We start from the raw sequence: 23,344 nt of genomic DNA on the forward strand, positions 1-23,344 counted from the left end.
GAAATGAGAACCATATGAGACAGATAAACTGCTGTTTATCTAGCTTCTCTCTAATGGCCTGAGACGCCAGTATTTCATGGCAGTGCTTTGGCAGTAATTGCAGTGCTGGGTCCCCAGGATGGCTCTGTATGTTATATGCAGGGCCGACTCGGGCTATAGCAGATTGCAGTGCTGGGTCCCCAGGATGGCTCTGTATGTTATATGCAGGGCCGACTCGGGCTATAGCAGATTGCGGTGCTGGCTGGGGCAGCGTTTCCCAACCCGGTCCTCAGGGACCGCCGGCCATTCCGCCTTTTAGCTATTTCCCAGCTCTCTGCCAGGCAGTCCACATTTTTGCTCCCTGACGGGAGCTGAGATGGAGCGAAAACGTGGACTGTCTCGGGGGTCCCTGGGAACCGGGTTGGGAAACGCTGGCTTAGGGCCTGTGAATTATCTGTGTGGCAGGGGAAGTGAAATGATCATCCGTAGGGTGGGTAGGGGGGCCTTCCGAGTAAAGCTTTATCTAGGACGCCTAAGAAGGTGGAGTTGACCCTGCATATATCCCAAGGTGTAGGTGCATATATTTCATTTGAAGTTCTCATTAAAAATTGTCTCCTGCTTTCTTATGCGTTTATGTTAGTGGTGATTTCGCTTCGACATTCCGCATTCAAAATCTGTACTGGGATGTAATTTAAATGCAGAAAAGTCAAATGTGTTTCCCGTATCTTTGTTTTAAAGTGATTCTGTGGTGCCTCGGGGGAAGAGAGGAATGTGAATGATTAAAGTCCACAAAGCATTCGTACCAAATCAGGGATGAGTAACTAGGAGCTGGGTTCCATTAGCCTGCTGACGGGGGGGGATCAGTCCGGAGGGGGGCTGGGGAGGGCAGAGACAAAGCACACTGGTGCCCAACGTGGAACTCGGAATCCTGTCCAGAAAGCTAAATGCTAACGTTACCTGCTGACATGAGAAAGGCGTCATACGAAGGTGTCGCCACATGTCGACCTTCCACATCGGTTCTAGTGGCATTTAAGTCCTGGTTTCTAACACCCTGTGGACGTTTGCATCACCAGCCTCTCAATTAGGCTTAAATGAACCGTTAATGAATACTAATCAACAGATGTGTGCCTGTTTAAATGGGAGGCTACTGAAAATGTGAACTTATGAGGCACTCATGCCATTTGGATTAATTATCCAGATAAATATACAGCCATGGAAAAAAATGAGACCACAGCAGAATTTTTGTTTCCTTTCTCAATTTATGGGGGTGCATCTGTGAATTTTTTTTATATATATATATATATATATATATATACATACACACATATATACACATATATTTGCAGACTGCATCTTGTTTCTCTTCTCTGTTTTTCATTAATGAAGGGCTTCTTCCTTGCTCTATGGGACGTCAGTCCTGCTTCTAGGAGTCTGATATGAACTGTCCTAGCAGTGCACATCACACCTGCACTTAATGCTTCCCATTCCTTTAGAAGGTCACTTGTCATTCTACGATTCATGAGAAACTGTCAGATAATTTGATGGTCGTCTCTGGCGTTAGAAAGTCACTCCCACCCTTTACCTGGCTGGTTTCTGGTCGTTCCCAGTGTCTCCTGCTTCACCTTATTCTTGCATACTTCTGTCTTAGGAATTTTAAACCGGGAGGAAACCACAATTAAACCAGGATTTAACGATGCAGATTTGTTTAAAAATATATACAGTGCCCTCATAATTTTTTCCCACAGCTGTATATCATGAATAATAATCTTTCAATTGTTTAGTAGGTCAGAGCTTTGGCACAATCAGATCAAGTTGTGTCCGGTTGACGTTGCCGCTTCGTTCATACAGGACGTCCAGCCTTCTGTCTGGAGTCTACAGGCCCAGTGGGATTTTCAACAGTATACGATGTTTAGTAGTTTATTATGCATTTCAGAACAAAATAATTATTTTATTACGAGTGTTTGACAGTGATTGAGTTCAATCAACAGCAGAGGCAGGAGCTGGGAGCTGTGATGGGGCAGTTACAGGCCCAGGAGGCTGTTGGCAGCTGCCAGACCTATTTCAGCTGCGGCCTCGTGCTGTGGGCCGAACGGCCGCTGTGCTAAAACGCTTTAAAATTCATTCCCCTCGTCTCTAGACAATGAACGATTGTACAGTGATGGGAAGATCAGCGGGCTGCCGGATGGGGGGGGGTGGATGGAGGATGCATAGAGCCCAAGGACATGGGCCTGGCGCTCTGCATGGCGCCACCTAGAGAGTGCCCACGGCGCCCTGCGCTGGCACGTGGCCCAGAGGCCTGTATGACAGCAACGTGATCCCAAGGTGAAGAGGCTGTTTATTCCCGCGGTAAGAGCCGGCGAGGCCGACTGCCCGGGAGCCGCAGTTCCGAGCCACGGTCGCGTGTCGCACGTGGAATGAGTCCCTCCATTTGTCCGGATCTCACAGATCCGGAAAGCTTCCCAAAAACACGGATCAGAAATCCCGTCCTCCATGACATGTGCACATCCTGTCCTAGGGACTCAGTTCACGTGACCTAAATAAAACTCTGATACAAACTTTAGTGCAAACGTGCATCTCCGGACAAGGTCACTCAAGGGCATTATGTCATGCAAAGATAATCCACGTGGCACGAAAAGAAAAGGGAAATGAGGACAAGAATTACAGATCATAGATGGCTGAGTGAATAGGGATTAATATAAAGCCTATCAGGGCACATGCTGTCCAGATCAGGGCAGAACTCAGAATATATGAGAGAGAACGGAGTTTAAATAAAGCACTCTGTATTCTCATCAAGATGAAATGCCACATCTGGCCCCAAAGTAGGTAGACATCACTCCTGTTAACCCCTAAAGGGTAACCATTACCCAGATAGCTCACCAGTCCTGCCACCACCTTCATCACGTGGATCGTGACTGTGGTGCTTTGAGAGACCCGCACCAGTATTGGTCAGACGTGCTCTTTCCTTCCTCAAAGCGTCATTGGCTGATTTTAAAGAACGACACGGGGACCCAATCAGGCTGAGCCCGATCTGGGTGGAATCTGAATCACCAATTCAGAATTACAGCCTGTCTGATTGTCCATCCTATGTCAGGCTTCCCCTCCTTTAACTTGGATACCTCCAATGCGCCATCCTCGCTCCTGCTAACAGCCATCTTCTCCTCACTGGCCTGCGGCTTCAGGGCACTGACTTCTGCAGGCCGAATGCAGTCAGAGCGTAATGGTGTGTGATGTCGGCTTAGCTGTACTTAAGGTGGCTCATGGGAATTTTTTATATATGTCAGCTGAATGCATTAATTCGGATGTGTAGTTTGTGTGGAGGCCATTGGGAGGAGTCAGGATACCTCTGCAAACAAACCCTTCAGCCTGTAAGATTCCAGGGACACTGTTTACATTAATGATAAGCTTTTAAGATATATGCACTGCATCAGTTACCCACTCAATACACCAAGGTTAAAATGTTCAGCCAGTCCTTGTCTAAAAAATGCATCTCTCTTTCAAGCACTTATCTACTTCAGGGTTGTGTTAAGCATAGAGCCGGTCCCAAGACAAGCAGCATACAAGGAAGAGGACACCCAGAATGGGACGCCAGTCCATCTCCGGGCACACATTCACACTATTAGTGATGGCAATTCACTTAACCTCATGTTTTGGACTGTGTGAGGAAATCCACAGAGAATGGGGAGAGTATGCAAAAAGGGCAGGACTCGAACCCCCAGCTCTGGAGGTGTGAGGCTACTCTGCTGTCCCCTGATCCCCCGTGTTACCTTGCTGCTCTTTTCACCACGTCACACACAGGGCATGTAGACCTGCTTTCCTCCACCATTTTCCCGTGGCCACTCTCCCAGCATGCCCGGCGCTTTCAGCAGTCTGCAGGGCTGCCACGTGGCCACTCCCCCCTCCCATCCTCCTGCCGTCCCCCATGACTTGGCTCATCCATCCAAACGGCTCCCTGCAGCCTCAGCCTTCACTGTCATCGGCAGCGTTTAATACACTCCTTTTCACTGAGACAACAAAACCGAAGTTACATAAATCCGGCTGTTACATAAATCCCCTTTTGTTACAGTGAGTGTGAAACGCTGAAGCAATCTTTCATTTTGAACCTTGTGTATCAGGAAGGGGGGGGGGGGTATAGCCACAGGCAAGGCATAGGTCATCTGCTAGCTGCTAATGGGTCCTTGTGCACCCATGCTGGTGAAAGGAACTTGTCTTTCGCACCATCGTTAGTCGTGACTTTCTCCACTGCACAAAACAGTGACCCTAAATCACACTTAAACGCCCATCTGGCCTACAGTTTAATGCCTCTTATGCATTTCTTTTTTGTTTTTGTAATTAACTCCTGTTTCTGAGCTTCCTCTAACAGGCCAAGCATAGCTGTAATATCAATTAAATAATTGCCTCTGTCATTAAAGACTATTCCAGACTTGGTTGGTATTGGGCACCAAATGGTTAACATGAAGTAACATGGGTGGCTGAAGTTTGTCACTTTCAGTCACATTTAGGAACTTACCCTGCAGTGACTCACGTAACCATGTGGTGCTTGGTCTCACATTGATATTCCAAAGGGGCCCTTTAAACCACATACATGTAATATCAGCACTGGGGGGTGGGGTTTCATCTCCCAAGTCTACACCTGTGACACACGTGCACAAACACATTTCACATGAAACGTGCTTTGTGTGAGGGAGGCGCTATTGCACAGTCTGATGTGAGATCCCTGCTGTTCACACTGGATCATTCAGTTCCCAGTCAAAGGACTGAATTGGGAGTATCTATCCCAGTATGCGTGTCGTTCTCTATTTGTATGGTGTGTGTTAGTACTCAAAGTGGACTTGCAAGTAAAAGAAACTGTAGGTTGATGTTCTGTGCAGTGTCCTGCTGTTTGTAAGGTGCTCACAGGGAAGTTGTTATTACATTATAAATGTGTTAAGTGGGAAATGGATGAACACTGCCAAGCAGTTGAATTATTGCCTGTGTTCGCCTCCAATATACTTCAAGTCATCAGCCTGGCAGTTTGAGTGATGTTTTTGTTGAATAACCATTACATGTAAATGGATGAATGCGCGCGGAGGTTCAGTATAATGAAAGTTTCATATCTGGAGGAATTTTCCCGTCAAGCACGAATTTGACACCTTAGGAATAACAACGGCCGTTATATAAAGAAATTACAAGTGAGTCATTAAACGGTGCGGGAAGTTGGGGGTGAAATTCCAGTGTTTTTTTCATTTATTATGATGAGGCATACGCAGCTAGCGAGAAGTGTGGAGTAGGCGACTGTCCCGGCCTCCCCAGTTGGGTTTAAGAAAGCGCATCTCCCAGTCGCCGGGTGGGTGGGGCAAATGACGTCAAGGGAAGCCCTTTCTGCTGCTTTATATAAACGCAGGCGAGCCAGAAGCTCATCAGACACAGAGCGCTTTATATGGGATTAAAACTTGGATCAGCTTGAAGAGCTGCAGCACCGGGAACGCGGCGCTTAACTTCTGAACATCTTAACGGCCTGGACTCAGAAACGTAAGAAGGCGAATGTTATAAAAGTTATACAGATATGATCGTTCATCACAGATGGAAATGAATCTTAAGAGGAAGCGACATATTTTGACTGTTTAGTAAACCGCATTTCTTAGAAATGTATTTTCAGTGCATTAGAAGGGGTGGGTTTGTGGTAAATTCTTGTTTGTATTTATAGCGGAGATTATATTTTCTTGTAAAACCTAATGCTTTAAATATTTGAGTTTTAAGAGTGCAAATTCGTATAATCTCATAATCTTGTGGTCCTCATTCGCAGTGACAGATGACCCTTCTTATCACCATGCGACGCCACAGTCTGCGCTTGCAGCACCAGCTGCACCGCTGGAGCATCTGCACGGACGCCAACCACCTGCTGGGCAGCAGCCTGGCACCGGGCACCCACATGCCGCGCTCCCGCTCATGCACCAGCTCCGCCGGCGTCCCCTGCAGGGAGAGCTGGTCGTCGGCTTCCTCCGACTCTGTGGTCTCCACGGAATCGGGCAGCAGCCTCTATAACGTGGTGCTGATCGGGGGAAACGGTGTTGGCAAGTCGGCGCTGGCGAGCATTTTCGCCGGGGCGGAGGACAGCATGGACAGCGACTGCGAGTTGTACGGAGGTGGGCGATGACGCGTTTCGCCTTTGCCGTGAGTGGTAATGAGACTAAATGCTGGTTTGTCGCCTGTTGTGCAACCATTTATTTAATAAACTCTGTCTTTCTTGCCACAGGACAAATCTGTGAACAAACAATCGTGGTCGATGGCGAAATTGCTACGATAACTTTACTGGATACATGGGACTGCCAGGTAGGAACGTCTAACAGATCTTTCGGGGCTTGTCATGAAAAGCACGTTATACATTTATGTTAAGAATAAATTTAATTCCAAACCTATTTCTAATCTTGGATTCATAAACCATGTCACTATTATCCCTACCATTGCTGTTTTGCACTTTCCATTTAATCGGCTTGATTTTTACACGATAGTTAAGCATCTTGGTGCAAAGCTGCTGCAGGGATACAACCGTCTTGGCTTCATATGTTAAACAACTGCTGCGTCCATCACTTAGGAACAGGGCAGTTGGAGCCAGGAGCAGTGCATGCAGGCGGGGGACGCCTACCTGATCGTCTACTCGATAACCGACCGCGACAGCTTCGAAAAGGCGTCTGAGCTGCGCATCCAGCTGCGCAGGGCCAGGCAGTCGGAGGACATCCCCATAATCTTGGTGGGAAACAAGTGTGACCTCGTCAGATGCAGAGAAGTGTCAGTCAGTGGTAAGTCCGCGGTGTTTCTTCATCAAAACGTTTAACGGCATATTCGTATTTCTGATAAAAAATTATCACAACTCAACTGCTCAAGTAATTAACTGCTTAAGTCTAGCAAAATACATTTATAATTGTAACATAAATAGCATTTTTTTATTCAATGCCTCAGAATGTTACATTGTGTGGTGAATGCATTTTTTAAAAATATTTTGATTGGTTCACTGACGAAGTCCTGGCTATTAACCAGCACCTGTTCTGTGGTTTCCCCTGTGTGTTTTGATTGGAAAGCCCAATGCATATCTCTCCTCCTCCTTGCCCCGCAGAGGGAAGGGCATGTGCTGTGGTGTTCGACTGCAAGTTCATCGAGACGTCGGCGGTGATGCAGCACAACGTGCAGGAGATGTTCGAAGGCATCGTGCGGCAGCTGCGGCTGCGGCGGGACAGCAAGGAGGCTAACGAGCGGCGGAGGGGCTTGAGCCGCAGGCGTGAGAGCCTGCCCAAAAAAGCCAAGCGCTTCCTGGACAAACTGGTGGCCAGAAACAACAAGAACGTGGCATTCCGCCTGAAGTCCAAATCTTGCCATGACCTCTCCGTGCTGTAGACACGCCTCAGACACACATCAATCTACATTAGATTATGCTGTAAAATAGGCAAATGCTCTGACCTTCTGCCTGTGACAGGCTGGAGAGCCTCGTGAGAATATTATGCCTCATTTTTATTACATTGAAATGTATATTGGTGGTATACTTACAAATGGGGGGGGGGGGGGGGGGTATGGGGTTGAGCCCTGAGGTTTTGATGGTTTACTTCCTGACATTGTCGGGAAGTCAACCATTAGCGATTAACTACTCTGTCAGACAACCTTGGCTCACCAAAGTAGAAATAGTGACAGTAGTTACTATGTAATCCTTGGCTCACGATTGAAGTTTCACAAGTGCTTTGATGCGGTTACCATGGCAACCTTAAGAGGCATGTTCAAGTAATATATTTATGTATATTTATCTGTATTTGGGAAGGTTTACACATTTTGTACGTTAACTTCAAAGATATCTTGCTGTTATTTGGTATGAATATTTATCAAAAAGTAAAAGTAACGTTTAGCTTTATTGTTGTTACTATATTTTGCTATATATTGCTGTTCATGCAATTATTTTTTGAGGATCTTTTTATTGATTTATTTATTATATGTGTTGTAAAATGTACGTATTAACTTTGTGCAATAAAACTGAAAATATACGACTACCTTGTCAAGTAATAAAAAATAGAATAAATATTTTTTGGGTTGACTCAAATATCAGGTGTTGAAGATTTCACTCAATGACTTCCATTAAATATACAGAAATATGGCATTAAGCTAATGCTTTTAATAAATTCATTGTATTTAACAGTGTAGGCCATAATTCACCTTCTCAAATCATGGGATGTTTATTAATTTAGTATTTTTCAGGTTGCAATGTTGAAAAAGTAGTGGCGATATACTCTGTGAATGTGAGAGTGCAAACAGATTTCATCACCGTTTAAATAATGACCCAAAACAGCTGGATAGTTCAGGTCTAAAAAGTAAAACTCCAGACCAAGATTTTGTTTCAATCAACCAGCAGCTCGGTTGGCACTAAAACTTGGTCTGGATTTTTATTTCTTGGATCTTAACTATCCACCTCTGGTGTTCAGACACACAAAAATCACAAGAACAGCCTGTGACATTTCTGAAAATGGACAAGCCTACATTGAACAAAAATCTCACCGACCACACAGTGCCCCTAGAGGTCAGGGACTTCATAGCCACCACTGTATTTATAAGACATGCTAGAGCCCTCTGTCCCAAATGTTCCTTTGGACTTGGGCCCAGAGAGCAGAGAAAAGGAAACTTACTGAAGAACTGGTGGCTATTTTAAGGCTGACAGTAACATTTTTTTTTCACTCTCCTTTGGATGTCTAGCCTCCAAGAAAGTACCAAGCAGAACCCCAGTCTGTGTCCTGTAGCACTTCCTCAGAGTAACAATCCCCTTTTCTTGTCATATTTCAAATTAAAAGCTCAGTGTTTACCATTCCGATGGACTTAAAACACCAGTGAGGCTTACTTAATTTTTTGCTTATTTCATTTTTAGGAACAGACTCAAAGAAATTTAGAATGTTTGCCAGTTACTGTACATTCTAACTTGAACTACTGATGTAGAGTCAGCATATCTTGCCAATCGACATTAACAGGTAGAAAGTCACCCTGACCCAGGGTCAGTTCCTAAGGACATAATCATAGTTACTGGAGATCAAATTCTGCACTTGCCACCTTGAACCAGCTCTGACACCAGCAGAGACTGTAATAAGGTTGCGTTGTCTTAACAGGATTAACCAGCAGGACTAAATTAAAATTGAGGTTTATATTTTTTAAACGTTGGCTGTACAAAATATCACACTAATCCCAGTTACCCGAGATAGATATGAAATGAGTCATTCTTTTGTTAAGATCCATAAGTATAATAAAAGGCAGAGTTCCCCTTCCAGCAAAATCCATTACTGATTTGTAGAGTTTTCTTAAGGTAAGAAAGGCAACAGGCAAAACTCTGAACAGCCTTAACGTTAATATCCAGGTAGGTAGCTTGATGTGACCAGATCTCTCTTAACTTCATTTCACCTTCGTCAGCTCAAGCAACTGGGCCTTTAATAACTGTTTAACCTTCAAGTTGTCCTCTGCTCTCCTCAGAACATGTCACAAGTGTTTTGTACCTCTACTGGGTCTTTTAAATCGATTATTATTTATAGGATTATAAATACTATTGGACCAGACCACTCAGCACAAAGACATAACAAGAAACTAACAAACTGATATTACAAAGGTATAATTAGTCTATTTTAAAGATTATGCTCTGTAGTCATTTTTAATGCCAGACCATTTTCCTTAGGAAGCATTTGAAATAATAATAATATTGACAGAAGCCTTAGATGACTTCCACATATGCATATTTTTACTGCAGTAAACTGTGAAAGTACCTTTAAAGTTTATTCCTACTTGAGAAGGTTCTTCTTCCTGCAAGGAAAATCATTAGCAAATCATTAGGTTCAATAAAATGTTGTGAGTTAACGTTTGACTAGCGTTAGGAAAGAGGTTCTTCACACTATTCACCGGCAAGTCCAAGGAGTGGCTGACCAACACTCAGGTAAGCTTAACGATTTTTACTTTTGCTGTGGTTGACCACTCAGTTCACTCACATTTCGATATCGTGGTATATAAATATCTGAATTTAGCCATCATTTAATGCTAGGTGTTGTTTACAAGCCATTGGAGGACGATCACCTGGTGAACATGGCATGGATAGTGTCAAATTGGGTGTCAGCTGTTAGCTAGTGAGAAACAAGATAAGAACTATTTTCATGTGATCTTGTACGAGTTCCTCAAGGTGTCTGATAATAGGTCCACTAAACGTCAGGATGGAATTGGTGTGAGTTTCCACCAGAAATATACCAGAAATATATTTAGGAAAATGTCTGACAGCTGCAGAGGTCACTCAAGTCTTCCCAAATATGCCTGGGCCTGTTGGTTTAAACAAGCCTTTATCGGAGGTGTCATGGATTCCGTATTCACCCAGAATTTTAGGGTGTCATGTATGATTATTTAATCCACAATATTCCAAGAGTCTGTATTTCATCGTTAAATTTGTCACTTAAGAGGGTCTTAAAATCTACTGCCAACACAAATAGACAATAGAAATGTAGAAAGAAACAAAGAAGGAAAGAAAGAAATGGTTTCTTATATAAGCGAAATGTTTGTTCAATCCCAAATGCCTTTTGTAATTGTCATGTGGGCCTTCCTAATGTACACAATCTTTGAATATCCATAAATCAGGGAAAGAATCAATGAAATAGAAATGATGAGGGGATCATTAAACTGGTATGACATTTTCCGAGAGCAAATTGAAACATTTAAACGGCTGAATAATAGCAGCCAGACAGTCCACAAGGTTACCTGGGTTTGCTCAATGTCACCTTGTTCTAACATACCTGGTAGCTCAGTGTCAGTGAGCATGCAATGGAATTAACAGGGAACATTGGACCCGAGTTGCATTTTAAATAGACACGCCTCTTCACAAAGTGAAATTACCACAGGCAGACTGTGTGCAGCTTGGCCGATGCTCTTCGGTCAGCCTTTGGAAATCACCTTGGCCAAGTAAACTGACTCCCCGTCATTGTCACATTATTCTCTCAACAAAAATGCCCAGGTGCTTCTTTTGATTAACGTTCTTCCTTTCAGTTTTGGTTCAGAATAGCCCCTACGACTGCTGTGATATTCATAGTTTGTAGTGCTTTTTATCCACTGTAAGCGATGTGTGAGATTTGTAGGTGACAGGACCACTGAAGGACGGTTATACTCCAAGGTCGGATGTGGGAGTAGATTACTCAGCCTTTACACAAACAGTGCCTGCCTCACCATAAGTCTGCTGTTAACATTAACCTCTTACAGGAATCGCTCACTGTGATCTAAATCATTACCATTAACAGATATTCCATTTATCTTTGCTATACCCACTTGTCCTAAACAGGGTTGCTGTTAACAGATATTTGATCTTACTATTAATTTGATATTCCCAGACAATAAGCTCCATTGTCACTGATATATATTCCTATAATATATTCTACAGTAGCATAACCCAAGAGCACCTTGAAACCAGAGAGACGTCAGAACAGCAATTCAGCACTAATTACAGGAAATGACAAATTATATTTCTACCCAAACTCTGTGCTGGAAATCACTTTCAGACTCACTTTCCTCTCATTTTTTCAGCCGTCAATCTCTCTCCCAACTAGTCACTCTGATAGCCAACAGCCACTCCCACAACCACACCTAGAAGTGACCTTTCCAGAGACTTTGTATCACCAATGTCAAACTGTGACCTTAGGGAGACTCGCCTTTGAAAGCACTGAGAGGAATGCCCCGAATTAGAATCAAAAGTCCAGTACTTTCATCCACCAAAAACCTCAAATACATCTCGGTGCCGCATTGTGCTGCCACACAAAGAGTCTTATCTCAGTTCAGCCAACTCCCAGAGAAAGTTTGACAGCAACACGTGTGCAGGGTGACTTTCAAAACAGGCAAAATGTCAAAAAAAACATCGCCTGTGTGTACATTCGCAGAACGTGCTGCAAAATCTACGGCAGAAAGGCGGAGGAGAGATGTAGCTGCTCGTGAATAAGTAACCAGCCTTCAAAGAGAGCGGGTGCAGGAACTGGGAGCATTTTCACCAGGGTTCCCAGTCATGTTTGTGCCTCACCGCTTGGTTGTCGCAGAATCGGTACGTGCTGGTTACTGGTTGCTTCACCTTGTCTTTCCAGTGACCGCTGGAAGCCTGCAGCTGGTGAATCGGAGGTGGATCAGTCTTCTTCGGTTCCCCGTGACCTGTGAAAACCTCTCACTTTGCTCACCTAGCTCATAAGCCCCACGGGAACTTAAGATGGCTCCAACTGCAGGCTTACTGGGCCTGACTCTCTTGTTTGGTGCTGTAAGTATCACATATTAGTATTTTCGGTTATATTTTATGTGATTATTCCCTAGAAATTTGAGGACTACGAAAAAGGAATGATCACTTGATGATTTATTAATGTTATCGCCTGTAATTTTTAAGATATTAATTGAAGTAAACTGTGACCAAGACAGGGTGGCATGTTTGGTGCTCAGCGGGAGGATCAGCAGCACCGCACCTCCAGGGTTCTGTTTGCATGTTCTCCCTGTGATGTTTCCTCTGGGTTCTCCTGTTTATCCCTGCTGTCTAAAAATACGCAGTTAGGCAAACTGGTGTCTATGAATTGCCACTTGGGTGCTATTGGTGTGTGTGTGTGTGTGTGTGTGTGTGTGGCCCCCACACAGCGTCCCCAAAACGTGATTGAAAACCTGTTATTTTGATGTTGTGGGGATCATTTTTCAGGTCCCTATAAGGATACCCTGAATTTAATAAAAATCGGTGGCTGCAATCAAAAAACTAAAAACTTGCCAAAGACTTGTGTTTTGTTTAGTTACTCATGGTTATGGTTAGGGCTGGGTAAAGGTTAAGGTTATCATTGTTGGGATTAGGGTTTTGCCCATATTCAATGAACGTTCAACAAAAAGATAAGAAGACAAACATGTGTGTGTGTGTGTGTGTGTGCGTGTGCATGTGCGCATGCGTACTATGGACCAATAGACAGGTCCTATGCCCTATGCATCCTGGGATACCATCCAGGCTGTCTGTGACCTTGTGCTGAAAAAGCAGTGGGAGATTGGATAGATAATAATATGGTTATAACATGGTTATAACATGGTTATCTCGGAGGATAAGCCTGGTACCAAAAGTATTTGTTTGTTTTACCATTGTTTGCCAAAGCAAAGGGAAGGTGCACTCATCTCCATGTTTGTGTTGAGGTCCTAGAGACTCTGTCTGAGGAGAGACACCAATTCCAACTTCAATTTAACAGAAAGTACTTTTAATAGACAAAAGTAAATAAATAACATCCCACAATGCCCACAACCCAGTAATTAATATTTCTCGATGTCAGCCCTGTCCATTCTAGTACTTCACAGGTGCCTAAACTAGAATCCAGAGCTGAAATTGGTCAAATAGAATCACAATCTAATTTTTCAGCATTTAGCATCCAATGCGTCAAAAGCGTGCTGCATTCCTTCTACTGCCATTACAAAGCTCAATGCTCAAGCCAAGAGACAACCTCAGAAATGTCATCACAGAGATCTGGATGCACACACACGCCTAGATGTACATATTATATTAATCATTAACCCCAGCACAAGTGTTTCCTTGAAAGAATAGTGTTTTATCTTTCACAGACACGGAGGATCTACTATGTACAGTAACTCAACTAAATTCCCATTTTTCTCTTAATGGAAGAATAAGTTTGCCCTTATAATGGGGACGATGAAATGACAATGTTGCTCATACCTTGCTGTACTCCCGATGCTGAAGGTCGTTGGCCTTGGATGGGAAGACAAAGCTGGACCTCTGGAGGACAAGATACTTGATGTGCCAGAAGGAACCATGGAACCATATCCCATATATCAGGTGGGTGTGGAGCTTTCTCTGTGCCTCATTTTATACCACATGCATTCTTGGTTGATTCTGGAAGACATTAAGTTAACTGCCCTAGAACTGGTTCTCTTTCGGATTGTGTTACTGCAACGTAACTGGTCCGTTCTTGATGACGATGGTTGGGTCAAATAACAGATCAATGGGTGGTTCAGCTTTATTTCGGACCTCTTGAAACCTTGAAAACATTTTAAACTCTACTTTCTGTCAACAGTTCAAATCGACCAAGCCCCAAGTGACATCATACAGGATGTCAGGTAACCCTGACGGCAAGTTCTTGGTGTCCAGTGACGGCTGGCTTTACCTTGAGAGGGCGCTGTCCTGGTCAGAACGGAGCCACTACAGTTTACAGGCACGGCACTTCCAGCATCGCCAAACCTCTGTCTGACGATGCTACATCTAACATTAGGAACAATATCCGCAACGTCTTGGTAGTTAATGATTGACAATACTTTCTGTTGTAATGTCAGATTATGTCAAAACAAACATGAGACACAGGATGGTAGGCCCATAAAATCTTAAACAAATATGTTTGAAGACTTTTAAAATGAATGTTTATTGAAGCTCAGCCTTGCCTCAGCATCCCCAGCGTAATTGAAGGTGTGGTATTCATCAGCGGGGCTTGCATTTTCATTTAATTTGCGTCTTAGTAAAATGAGCTTTAATTTACTCTGGTGTGCTAATGTTTAAAGATCGAAGCCCTGGCTGACTCGGAAACGGTGGATGGGCCATACTCTGTGACCATAAACGTGATCGACATCAACAACCACCGACCGACATTCAACCAGACAGAGTACAGCGGGATGGTGAGGGAGCACAGAGCAGCTGGTGTGTATCTCACTGCCACGTCTCAGTCTGCACGCTGTAGCTGTAAAGGCCGATTATGTTTTGTCCATAGTCAATATATTGCCAAATAGAACTTGTCCAGGAAATACAGTCTACAGTAAATTTAGACCAATCGCATAGAGTGTTATGTGCTATGCGTTATTACAATTAACCTACTGGATCAGTGGTAGTGTTGCTTTCAAGTTTACATAGCAGTTGAATTTTGTAAAGGCAAGTTCTGCATATGTAAGCCACGCGGTCCAGCAAATGAACCTCAAGAACCAGACAAGCCAGTGTTTGAAGCAGAGTTGCATCTCTCATTCCAGGGTTGGCTTTCATGAGGGCTTTTGCTACCGACCTGGATGACCCCGAGACTCCCAACGCCAAGCTGAGCTACAGCATCCTGAGCCAGATCCCAGATGTCACAAAAATACCACTTTTCCAGATTGATAGTGTCACCGGGGAAATCGCCACCACCCTAGAGGGTATGTTGTAACTCCTCTCCAAGATCTCCACCTTGATTAAAGTTAAATTGTCAAAGAAACTCACCCAGTGGTCATGGAATTAAATCCAGTCAAAGAGACAATCAGTGTTGACCTATTAGGGCTACCAGAAGTATATAATGATAATCTGCACCATCAATCCATTAATGCACAATTTCCCAAATCCCCCATTATTTTGTAAATGTGCATAAGAAAAGTTTATTATTTATTGGAATTTATAAAAAGTAACCTTTGTAATTTCAGTGTACATCATTGTTTCCCAACCCGATCCTCGGGAACCCACAGACGGTCCACATTTTCACATGGACTGTCTGCAGGTACCTGAGGAGCAGATTAGGAAACACTGGTCTACATGAAGGATAACTTTTCTTTTTTTGTGTGTGTTTCAGGAGAGGCGACTCTGAAAGCCAGAGATGGTGTCATGCCCATAGGTACAGAAGACTGGAAAAGCCAGGACATCTTGAAGAAGAAATTTGAAGAGTATTGCTCCCCAGTGAAAGACATTCCCTATGAGTTCAACCCCTTTTACACCTGTGTCGAGAGATCAGGTCAGACTATTTTCAGGATGAGCTAGTGCCAAATGGATAAAATTCTTAATGCAGAGGTGGAAAATTCAGGTTCAGAAAGTACAAATCCAGACCAAGATTTTGTTTCAACCAAGCAGCTGAGTACTCCGTTACTGTGACTCTTCGTACTCAACTGGTTGGTTGAATCAAAATCTTGGTCTGGATTTTAACTTTCTGGACCTGAACTTTCTACTACTGTCTGGATGCATGAAAACTATTGCTGCCCGTTTTTGGATGTTCATCTTTTGAAGTCTCTAAAATACAAATAAAACCCAATGAGTGATTAAGACTAAAACAAAATAATTACGTACCCAGAGTTAACTCGATAAAACCAAGTTAACTAATCCTGATTGCCACAATCAGCCCCCAGCAAATTTAATTTGCATAGGAGCGGCACCAAATATCCATACCAGGATAAAAACCTTGGTATTTCTTGGCATCAGATTGAAGAGAAAATCAGCCCATCCCTGATATTTGGTCAAATGGCTTCTCTTATATAGGTTGCATTTTTAGATAAAATGCCAGTTCATATAGAGGTTGAAAAAGTGGAACTAACACCTGGTTTACTCCTAAAGCCTGAACTTAACTTGGTTCAGTGTACAGTGCAAATTACCACGCCAATATACTCCATGAGCTACGAATAGCAGCATGAAAAACTTGGACGTAAACCTTAAGAAACCTTGCTAAGCCAATAAACTTGCTTCAGAGTACATCCCTCTACAGTGGTCCAGTGTTAGATGGCTTAGTACGAAAGGACATTTTCTGTGGAAGAAAAGTCATTTAATTTTCATGCATGTAGCCATATTGCATTTTGTGATTGTAAAATTAAAATACAGTATTAGGAAAAACCATTTTTCAAAGGAGCATGAAAATGAATCATGTATTAATCTTCTGCATTTTTGTCATAAATTTACTTATAGAATATGAAATCCAATCCATGCGGAATGGTTATTCTGGATATTTCGTGCTGTACTTTTTCATGATGCATCATGCATCACCATAGCACAGAATGCCCCCTTGTGATCAGGCAAGGTGTTATGGGTAACATTGGGCCAAACAAGGAAAACATGTGGTGACACTGTACAGCAGAAAGTGGGAAACAGGATAACGCTCCCATTCAGCATGCAGCCTTGGTCGTCATACAAGTGCGCAGAGGCTAAATTAAAAACCCGTCCTAGCCTAATTGCAAACAAAGTGATTAGCCCCTTTGAGGGTACAATTAAAGCAGAAAACAGAGTCACAAAATCTGTACAACCGAACTGAAGGACCCAATGGCGTAGCTCCAGGACCAGCACTCTCAAGAAGGAAGAGGAAGGAAGGAAGAGGAAACACTACATTAAACATGATTTTCTGTCTGCTTCCTCATTTTTACATAAATATTTTTTATTTTATATGCTCTGCAAATGAAGCTTAGGTGGCTAAGTGGGGAGCTGTTCAGTCCGTAGAAATGTTACCTTACAACCTCTCAGGATTAGGAGTCCGAATCCCGCCTGCAGATTCTCCCCATATACTGCGGGATTCCTCCTGCAGTTCGAAGCACGTACTGTGAGACAGCATTTCTCAATTATCCATAGTGAGTGAGCATGTTTGTGTGCGTGAACCAGCATGCCATCTAGGGTACCTTGTGTGCTATGGTTCCTAGGATACTAAGTAATTGGCGGTTGGTTGGATGGATGATAAAATATAGCTGAACATTGGACGCAGACACAGGAACTGGCTGAACCTGAAAAGCAGTGCTAAATACACTCTTTACACGAGGTGCCTGAGTTTCTCACACTTATTACACAATTGTTTTGGCAGGTAAAAATAACAAATTCACTATTTACATATCAAATAAAAAGTAACAAGAAAGAACTGTACATCTCCAACTATGGTTTGCCTTGCATGTGTCATTTTACTCACTTGGTTAGGTCTATTGACAGTCTGCCCTGTTTCGTGAATGTCTTTCTAGAGTCCAAACGGATGAACCCATCGGACAGCCCAGACTACACTCTGATCATCAAGGTGGAGGACTTGGAGGGCAAGTCGGAGAATGCGCTCAGTGACCATGCATCAGTCAGCATTGTGGTGCAGCAAAATCTCTGGTTCGCCCCAAAATCCATCAGGATAGATGAGAACCACGAGGGACCCTATCCCATGAAAATCGCTGAGGTAACCCCCTATCTGAAGTGCTTGGGCATGCAATGTCACGTCTGAAGGTTTGGGTATTCTCAAGAACTTGTCGCCTCTGATTTCCCTTGGACATTTGGAGAGTCTTTTATGTTTTTTGTGTATATTTGCAAATATATATGCATTTGTTTTATTGTGCAGGTCCAGTCAAATGAGATTGGAGCACATTACTATCTTAGCCAAAAGGAACGATATCCCAGTTTTCCTTTTGAAATAAACGAAGAAGGTCACATATTTGTCACAGCAGCTTTGGACAGAGAGGAGAAAGACATGGTAATATATTGTCTATCATTTCTCTTTCTGAGAGCAGTACAGCTTCACTGAAGTTTCCGCAGTGTGGAACATGTAGAACATGTAGAACACATAGAACATGTAGAACATGTATATGTCAGAAACTGAATCAGAACATTTGCCTGTGTTTCAGTATATTCTGGTAGTATTTGCCAGAGATGATTTAGACACTGACTTAGAGGAACCCCTGGAGATCCAAGTTGTTGTGGAAGACCTCAATGACAACAAGCCTGTTTGTGAGCATCTGGTGAGCCAATTCGAGGTGCAAGAAAATGAAGAGATTGGTAAGATCAACAATATTTTTCATGTGAGAACTTTGCAATCCAGTGCTCTGTCTTGTCAGAGTGCATGTAAGAGTGCAGTGGTGTGACCTTGGATTGTGCAAACATGCCCTTCCTTGTCTTCAGGTAGCTTGATCGGAGTTCTGCAGGTCTATGACCTCGACAAGGAGAAATCACCCAACAGCCTTCTCAGATACGAGATAGTGGACCAGGAGCCCAAGACGCCCTCAGCGACAATGTTCCTAATCGACAATTTTATGGGGAAGATTCAACTGGGCAACTCCAACCTCCAGAAGAAAGAAGTTCCAGAATATCACCTCACCATCAAGGTTTCTGATAAAGCTGGGGATCCTACAGGTAACCAGTCCAACCAGTATTCCTCCATGAAATCCCAATCAAAGGGATAGCAGCTAAATCCTTAGTCATATTTCATGTTACACACGTTTATGTGCGCGTCCTACTATCCATTCAAGAAAAGAGTTATGAGAAAGTGTGGCCGTTTGTATGTGTGTTTGATCGTTATTTTCATGTTTTAGTATAAATGATTAGGTATTACATATATTCTGTCAAGGAAAATATACATGTTGAAATTATCAGCCTGAATCATGTCAGATTTTGTTCTTAGGGTACAGTACACAGTGCAGCGCTGTCATCAGGGTCATCGATATCAACAACGAAATTCCGATGTTTGAAAAGAATGATGTAAGGATACTCAACTGAACTAAATCAAGAATAGTTTTTCACCATCTGAAATGTGCAGTCCTTGGAATACACAAGAATCCATGTTCCCAGTCTTATTTTTGCTTGTGTTTTTTGTCAGTATGGGGAGGTGACCACAGCTGAAGACACAGAATTGGGCACCACCTTGCTCAGTGTCTTGGCCACAGATGCGGATGACCCTGGGACTGGCAGCTCCAAGGTGGTATACCACATCCAAAGTGGGGACCCTGACCATGTCTTCGCCATTGACAACAGTGAAACCAACGGGCAACACTTTGGCAGGCTGTACATTGCCAGGGTAAAGTAATTTGGAACCAAACATTCATCTAATCTCATTCACCAGTAAAGCTTCATTCCCACATTTCAGGTCTGAAAAATACTCTTGTTTTCCAGCCTCTTGATTTTGAGACCACATCAGTCTACACACTCCTCATTGACGCTACGAACCCCGAACCTCTGGTGAAGGGAGTCGAGTATGACAACCGATCGACGGCAGTCGTCCGTATCCAAATCACCAACGTTAACGAGCCCCCAGAGTTTACTGATGACATTTATGAAGTAAACGTCAAAGAAAATGTCACCGTTGGAACAACTCTCATTGAAATGAAGGCCGAAGACCCAGAAGGCAAAGATATCAGGTACCAGCATCGAGATGATGAAGAGTTACACTTTCTGCCCCTTGACTCATGTCTTTTTCTGCATCTTTTGGCAAATCAGATAAAGGTTTATTTAAGCATCAGCAATTCAAACAGATCAGACCAACCTTCGCAGAAAGCCTTCCTTGGGACGCGGTTAACTCTCGGGTTAATCTGTCTGATGACTTGCTGCACATGTAAGAGTTTTGTCAAGGTGTCATCCAATTTACCTGATAATTGCATAACTGTATCTTCCTTATGTTTTAGATTCAAATTGGAGGGAGATGAGAGGAACTGGCTAGCCATCAACCCAAATACTGGGGAAATCAAAACGAAGGCTGGTCTAGACCGGGAGGAAGTATCAGAATACAAAGTACGCGTGTTTGCATATGAAAAGGGTGAGAATCATTTGATTGTCTTCATTTACAGGTTATATTAGATTACTGACAATGAGGTTTTTGAAGGCAGTCCGGTGGTTTGTACTATAACATGCTTAGTGCTACTGATCAATTTAGGGTGAAATTAAAAGCATCAAAATGGCAAAAAAAAAACACCCCACTCATTTCATCATTACCACTGGTTTTCATAATTTGAAGTAACCTAGTTCAAGAAATAAAAGAAATCTGATAATGCCTTACAGTCTGTCGCTATCTTTTAAGTCTCAAAAAATGTAATTTGCCACATCCAAAGCTGGATCATGAAGGGGAATGCCAAAAAACTGTGCCTTTCTCTTTCAACCCAAAGACTCACCCAACCTACAGACACAGAGGGATGTTAACATCCGGCTGGAAGACGTCAACGACAACGTCCCCAAGCTGACGGCGACGCGGGGCTTTGTGTGTGCGAATCACCCCCAACCCGTCATCCTGATCGCTGAAGATAAGGACGGACCACCCTTTGGACAACCTTTGACCTTTGCCATGTCTAAAAAGGCTCCTAACTGGGAGATTAGGCAGACTGATGGTAGGCACGACACTGGGTTCTAAAGAGAACGTCGAACTGGGGGATGTATTACAGCTAGTGTAGGGGGAAGTTACTCACAAAAGTAATAAATTACAGACAGAGGTGGAAAGATCAGATCCAGAAAGTACAAATCCAGACCAAGATTTTGTTTCAACCAACCAGTTGAATACTCTGTGACTGTGATTCTTTATAATCAACTGGTTGGTGGAAATAAAGCCTTGGTCTGGATTTTCTGGACCTGAACTTTCCAGCCCTGTAGCAGATTACTTTTGTGAGTAACTCCCCCAACACTGATTGCATCTCATATGATTTAGACATGTAGACAAATTTTTCGTCCTCCAAGAACTTGTGTGAGGGCATTAAGTGGTTATACACTCTTTTAGGAACGTCTGCTAAACTTCTGTTGAAGAGTGCACCCAAAGAGGACGTGACATTTAACATCCCGATCAGCATCAAAGACAACGCAGGCCTGGGAGTGCCTCAGCTGTTTGAGGGTAGGTTTGACCCAAAATATATGGCTGAAAGGCAAATATAATTAAATATAATATTTATAGGGGGTATGCAATGGTGTGAATGAATATGTAATTCTGTCATGGCTGCAGCAGATTAGCTGTTATTTAGGGGAAAACACACAGGAATGTACCTGGAGTAGAGCTGACAGATCCTGAGAGTTTATCGTGGCTCTGGGTTGTTATTTATGCTCACTTTCTCCCCCTTTGGCTTTCTGTTCTTCCCCTGCCTTCGGTCACCATGAACCTGCCTGGCCCTGTCACCCCGACCCAGTCCGCGTGTGTAACTGCACACAGCTGGGCTATTGCTACATAGCACCCGCCCCCCAAGAATGGAGGCTGGGATTGCCCAAGACCATAGGGATCCTGGCCGGGACGCTCGGCGGCGTGGGTAAGGACAGCACTGAAGCATCCTTGAAAGTGACACATTAACCCTACTTAAAGGGAAAGACATTTGTTATAATGTTGTAGTCCAGAGTGTGTGAGGTCGTATGATACCAGGGTGGAATGAATCTGGAGAAGACCTGACTCCGAAAAAGATGGCAAAGAACAGCCAGGAAAAGATGTTGCGTGGGGCGGGGTGGAATATCAATCGCGATAATTATCTCGCAGTTCTGCATACGCCACATAATCCTGATAAGGCCTCGGACGCTCCCCTACGGATCCAGCTAAGAAAAGCTACTTTTTGCTTTTTTCGTTCTACAGGCCTGCTACTCTTGATAGTTTTCTACCGAATCAGAAAGAGCGACGAGAAGAAGAAGAAGGCAGTGGCCCAGGGCGAGGGGGAAACCATGCTGCAGTAAATGCGGAGGAGCGGGAGTCGCATGGTTAACTGTCACACTGCTCTTTCGATTTTATTGCATGTATCTACACGGGGTGAATTATTAGAAACATATTCTGAATTCAGGTGCATGTTTTTTATTGTGCACAACTTGCTCAGGGACATGCTCATCATCTAAAAAGTGGTGGTGGGGGGTGGGGGGGAGTGGAGGGGCATTTGAAATGGTATAAATGCTGAATACTTTAGCACAAACACTTTTATTAAATATTATAAATATGTATAATAAATCAATTTTAATTAAAGACTTTCTGAAAGTGTTACACCAGAGACTGGAAAAGTTGTGGCCCGCCCCAGCCCAACCACACCCTGTCACATCAGTATCAGAAATATGCACTGACTTCTCTATCTGTCAAACGTTTTTGTTTCATAGTTGGTTTGATTATGAAATAACCGCAGTGAATTAGCACATAAGTCCAGTCAGTAATGTGAGTAGCAGTTTGGATGTTGGAGGTATTTATTTTATATTTGTACCTCCCAATTTAAATAAATTTGAGAATTCACAAAGTACAGTACTTCCAATTTTCTTAGCTGTGTTTGAACCACTGTTACTGTCTTCAGTTATTGTGCTGTCACTGAACAATGGCTGGTCGTTTCAAGCCGTTTCACGACCCCTTATAAATAAATGTGAGACACTGTTTATGTAAATTATAGCCTGCTTTTGGAATGTTCCGTCGTTTAGAAGTTACCATCTGAGCAATAATTGCTCTCCCCTTGAGCACATTCGACATTTAGCATGTTTCTCAGAATTTTTTGGTTACGGTGGGGGTGCCATGAGTAGGGGGGAACCAGACTGTACCTATTTCTTCCAAACGCATCAAATGCGTCACAATGGTTCAACATAAAAAGTCTGCAATCATGTTAATAAGGTTAGTATATTTGCATACTTGTGCACATGCATTATTTCTGGAGGAAACAGTGTTTGTTTTTAACACAAGTGTTATTAAATAAAGTGAGCTGCTTCGGTGACAAGGAGTCTGTGTTGTGTCATAAATACAGCTGATTAACCAATTAATGAGGGTATCACGGAGAAACATGAATGCGCCCCCCAATCAGAAGAGGGTAGGCGCAAGACAAAGATGCCCTATTGGGGCATCAAAAGAGACTCAAAGCAGGGCATATGAGATAAAGTCATAGGTGATGTTTTGGGTTAGACAGCCCAAACAGCAGGAGCAGAAAAGGCCTCTGTGTCGGGGTCAGTCTGGCTCTCTCCATCCATGATGGCTTTCAATCC

At 43.3% G+C, this 23,344-nt stretch overlaps 2 protein-coding genes across 2 annotated transcripts; both read left to right on the forward strand.

The window, feature by feature from the left end:
• The first annotated feature begins 5,366 nt into the window (after positions 1 to 5,366).
• Positions 5,367 to 7,988, forward strand: gem (GTP binding protein overexpressed in skeletal muscle). Its single transcript, XM_023812238.2, has 5 exons — positions 5,367 to 5,487; positions 5,762 to 6,101; positions 6,212 to 6,288; positions 6,551 to 6,755; positions 7,070 to 7,988. Exons 2-5 carry the CDS (start codon positions 5,768 to 5,770, stop codon positions 7,345 to 7,347), a joined length of 894 nt encoding a protein of 297 aa, XP_023668006.1. The 5' UTR covers positions 5,367 to 5,487; positions 5,762 to 5,767; the 3' UTR covers positions 7,348 to 7,988.
• A 1,835-nt stretch (positions 7,989 to 9,823) lies between these two features.
• cdh17 (cadherin 17, LI cadherin (liver-intestine)) lies at positions 9,824 to 23,082 on the forward strand. Its single transcript, XM_023811686.2, has 19 exons — positions 9,824 to 9,901; positions 12,072 to 12,238; positions 13,691 to 13,786; positions 14,025 to 14,162; positions 14,503 to 14,638; positions 14,962 to 15,120; positions 15,528 to 15,686; positions 17,656 to 17,855; positions 18,015 to 18,146; positions 18,298 to 18,448; positions 18,572 to 18,802; positions 19,071 to 19,147; positions 19,266 to 19,463; positions 19,559 to 19,803; positions 20,068 to 20,198; positions 20,545 to 20,763; positions 21,147 to 21,257; positions 21,547 to 21,663; positions 21,978 to 23,082. The coding sequence occupies exons 2-19, from the start codon at positions 12,191 to 12,193 to the stop codon at positions 22,073 to 22,075; spliced, it is 2,646 nt and encodes an 881-aa protein (XP_023667454.2). The 5' UTR covers positions 9,824 to 9,901; positions 12,072 to 12,190; the 3' UTR covers positions 22,076 to 23,082.
• Positions 23,083 to 23,344: the final 262 nt, after the last annotated feature.

This window comes from Paramormyrops kingsleyae, chromosome 9 (genome assembly GCF_048594095.1).
Source record: "Paramormyrops kingsleyae isolate MSU_618 chromosome 9, PKINGS_0.4, whole genome shotgun sequence".
Classification (NCBI taxonomy): domain Eukaryota; kingdom Metazoa; phylum Chordata; class Actinopteri; order Osteoglossiformes; family Mormyridae; genus Paramormyrops; species Paramormyrops kingsleyae.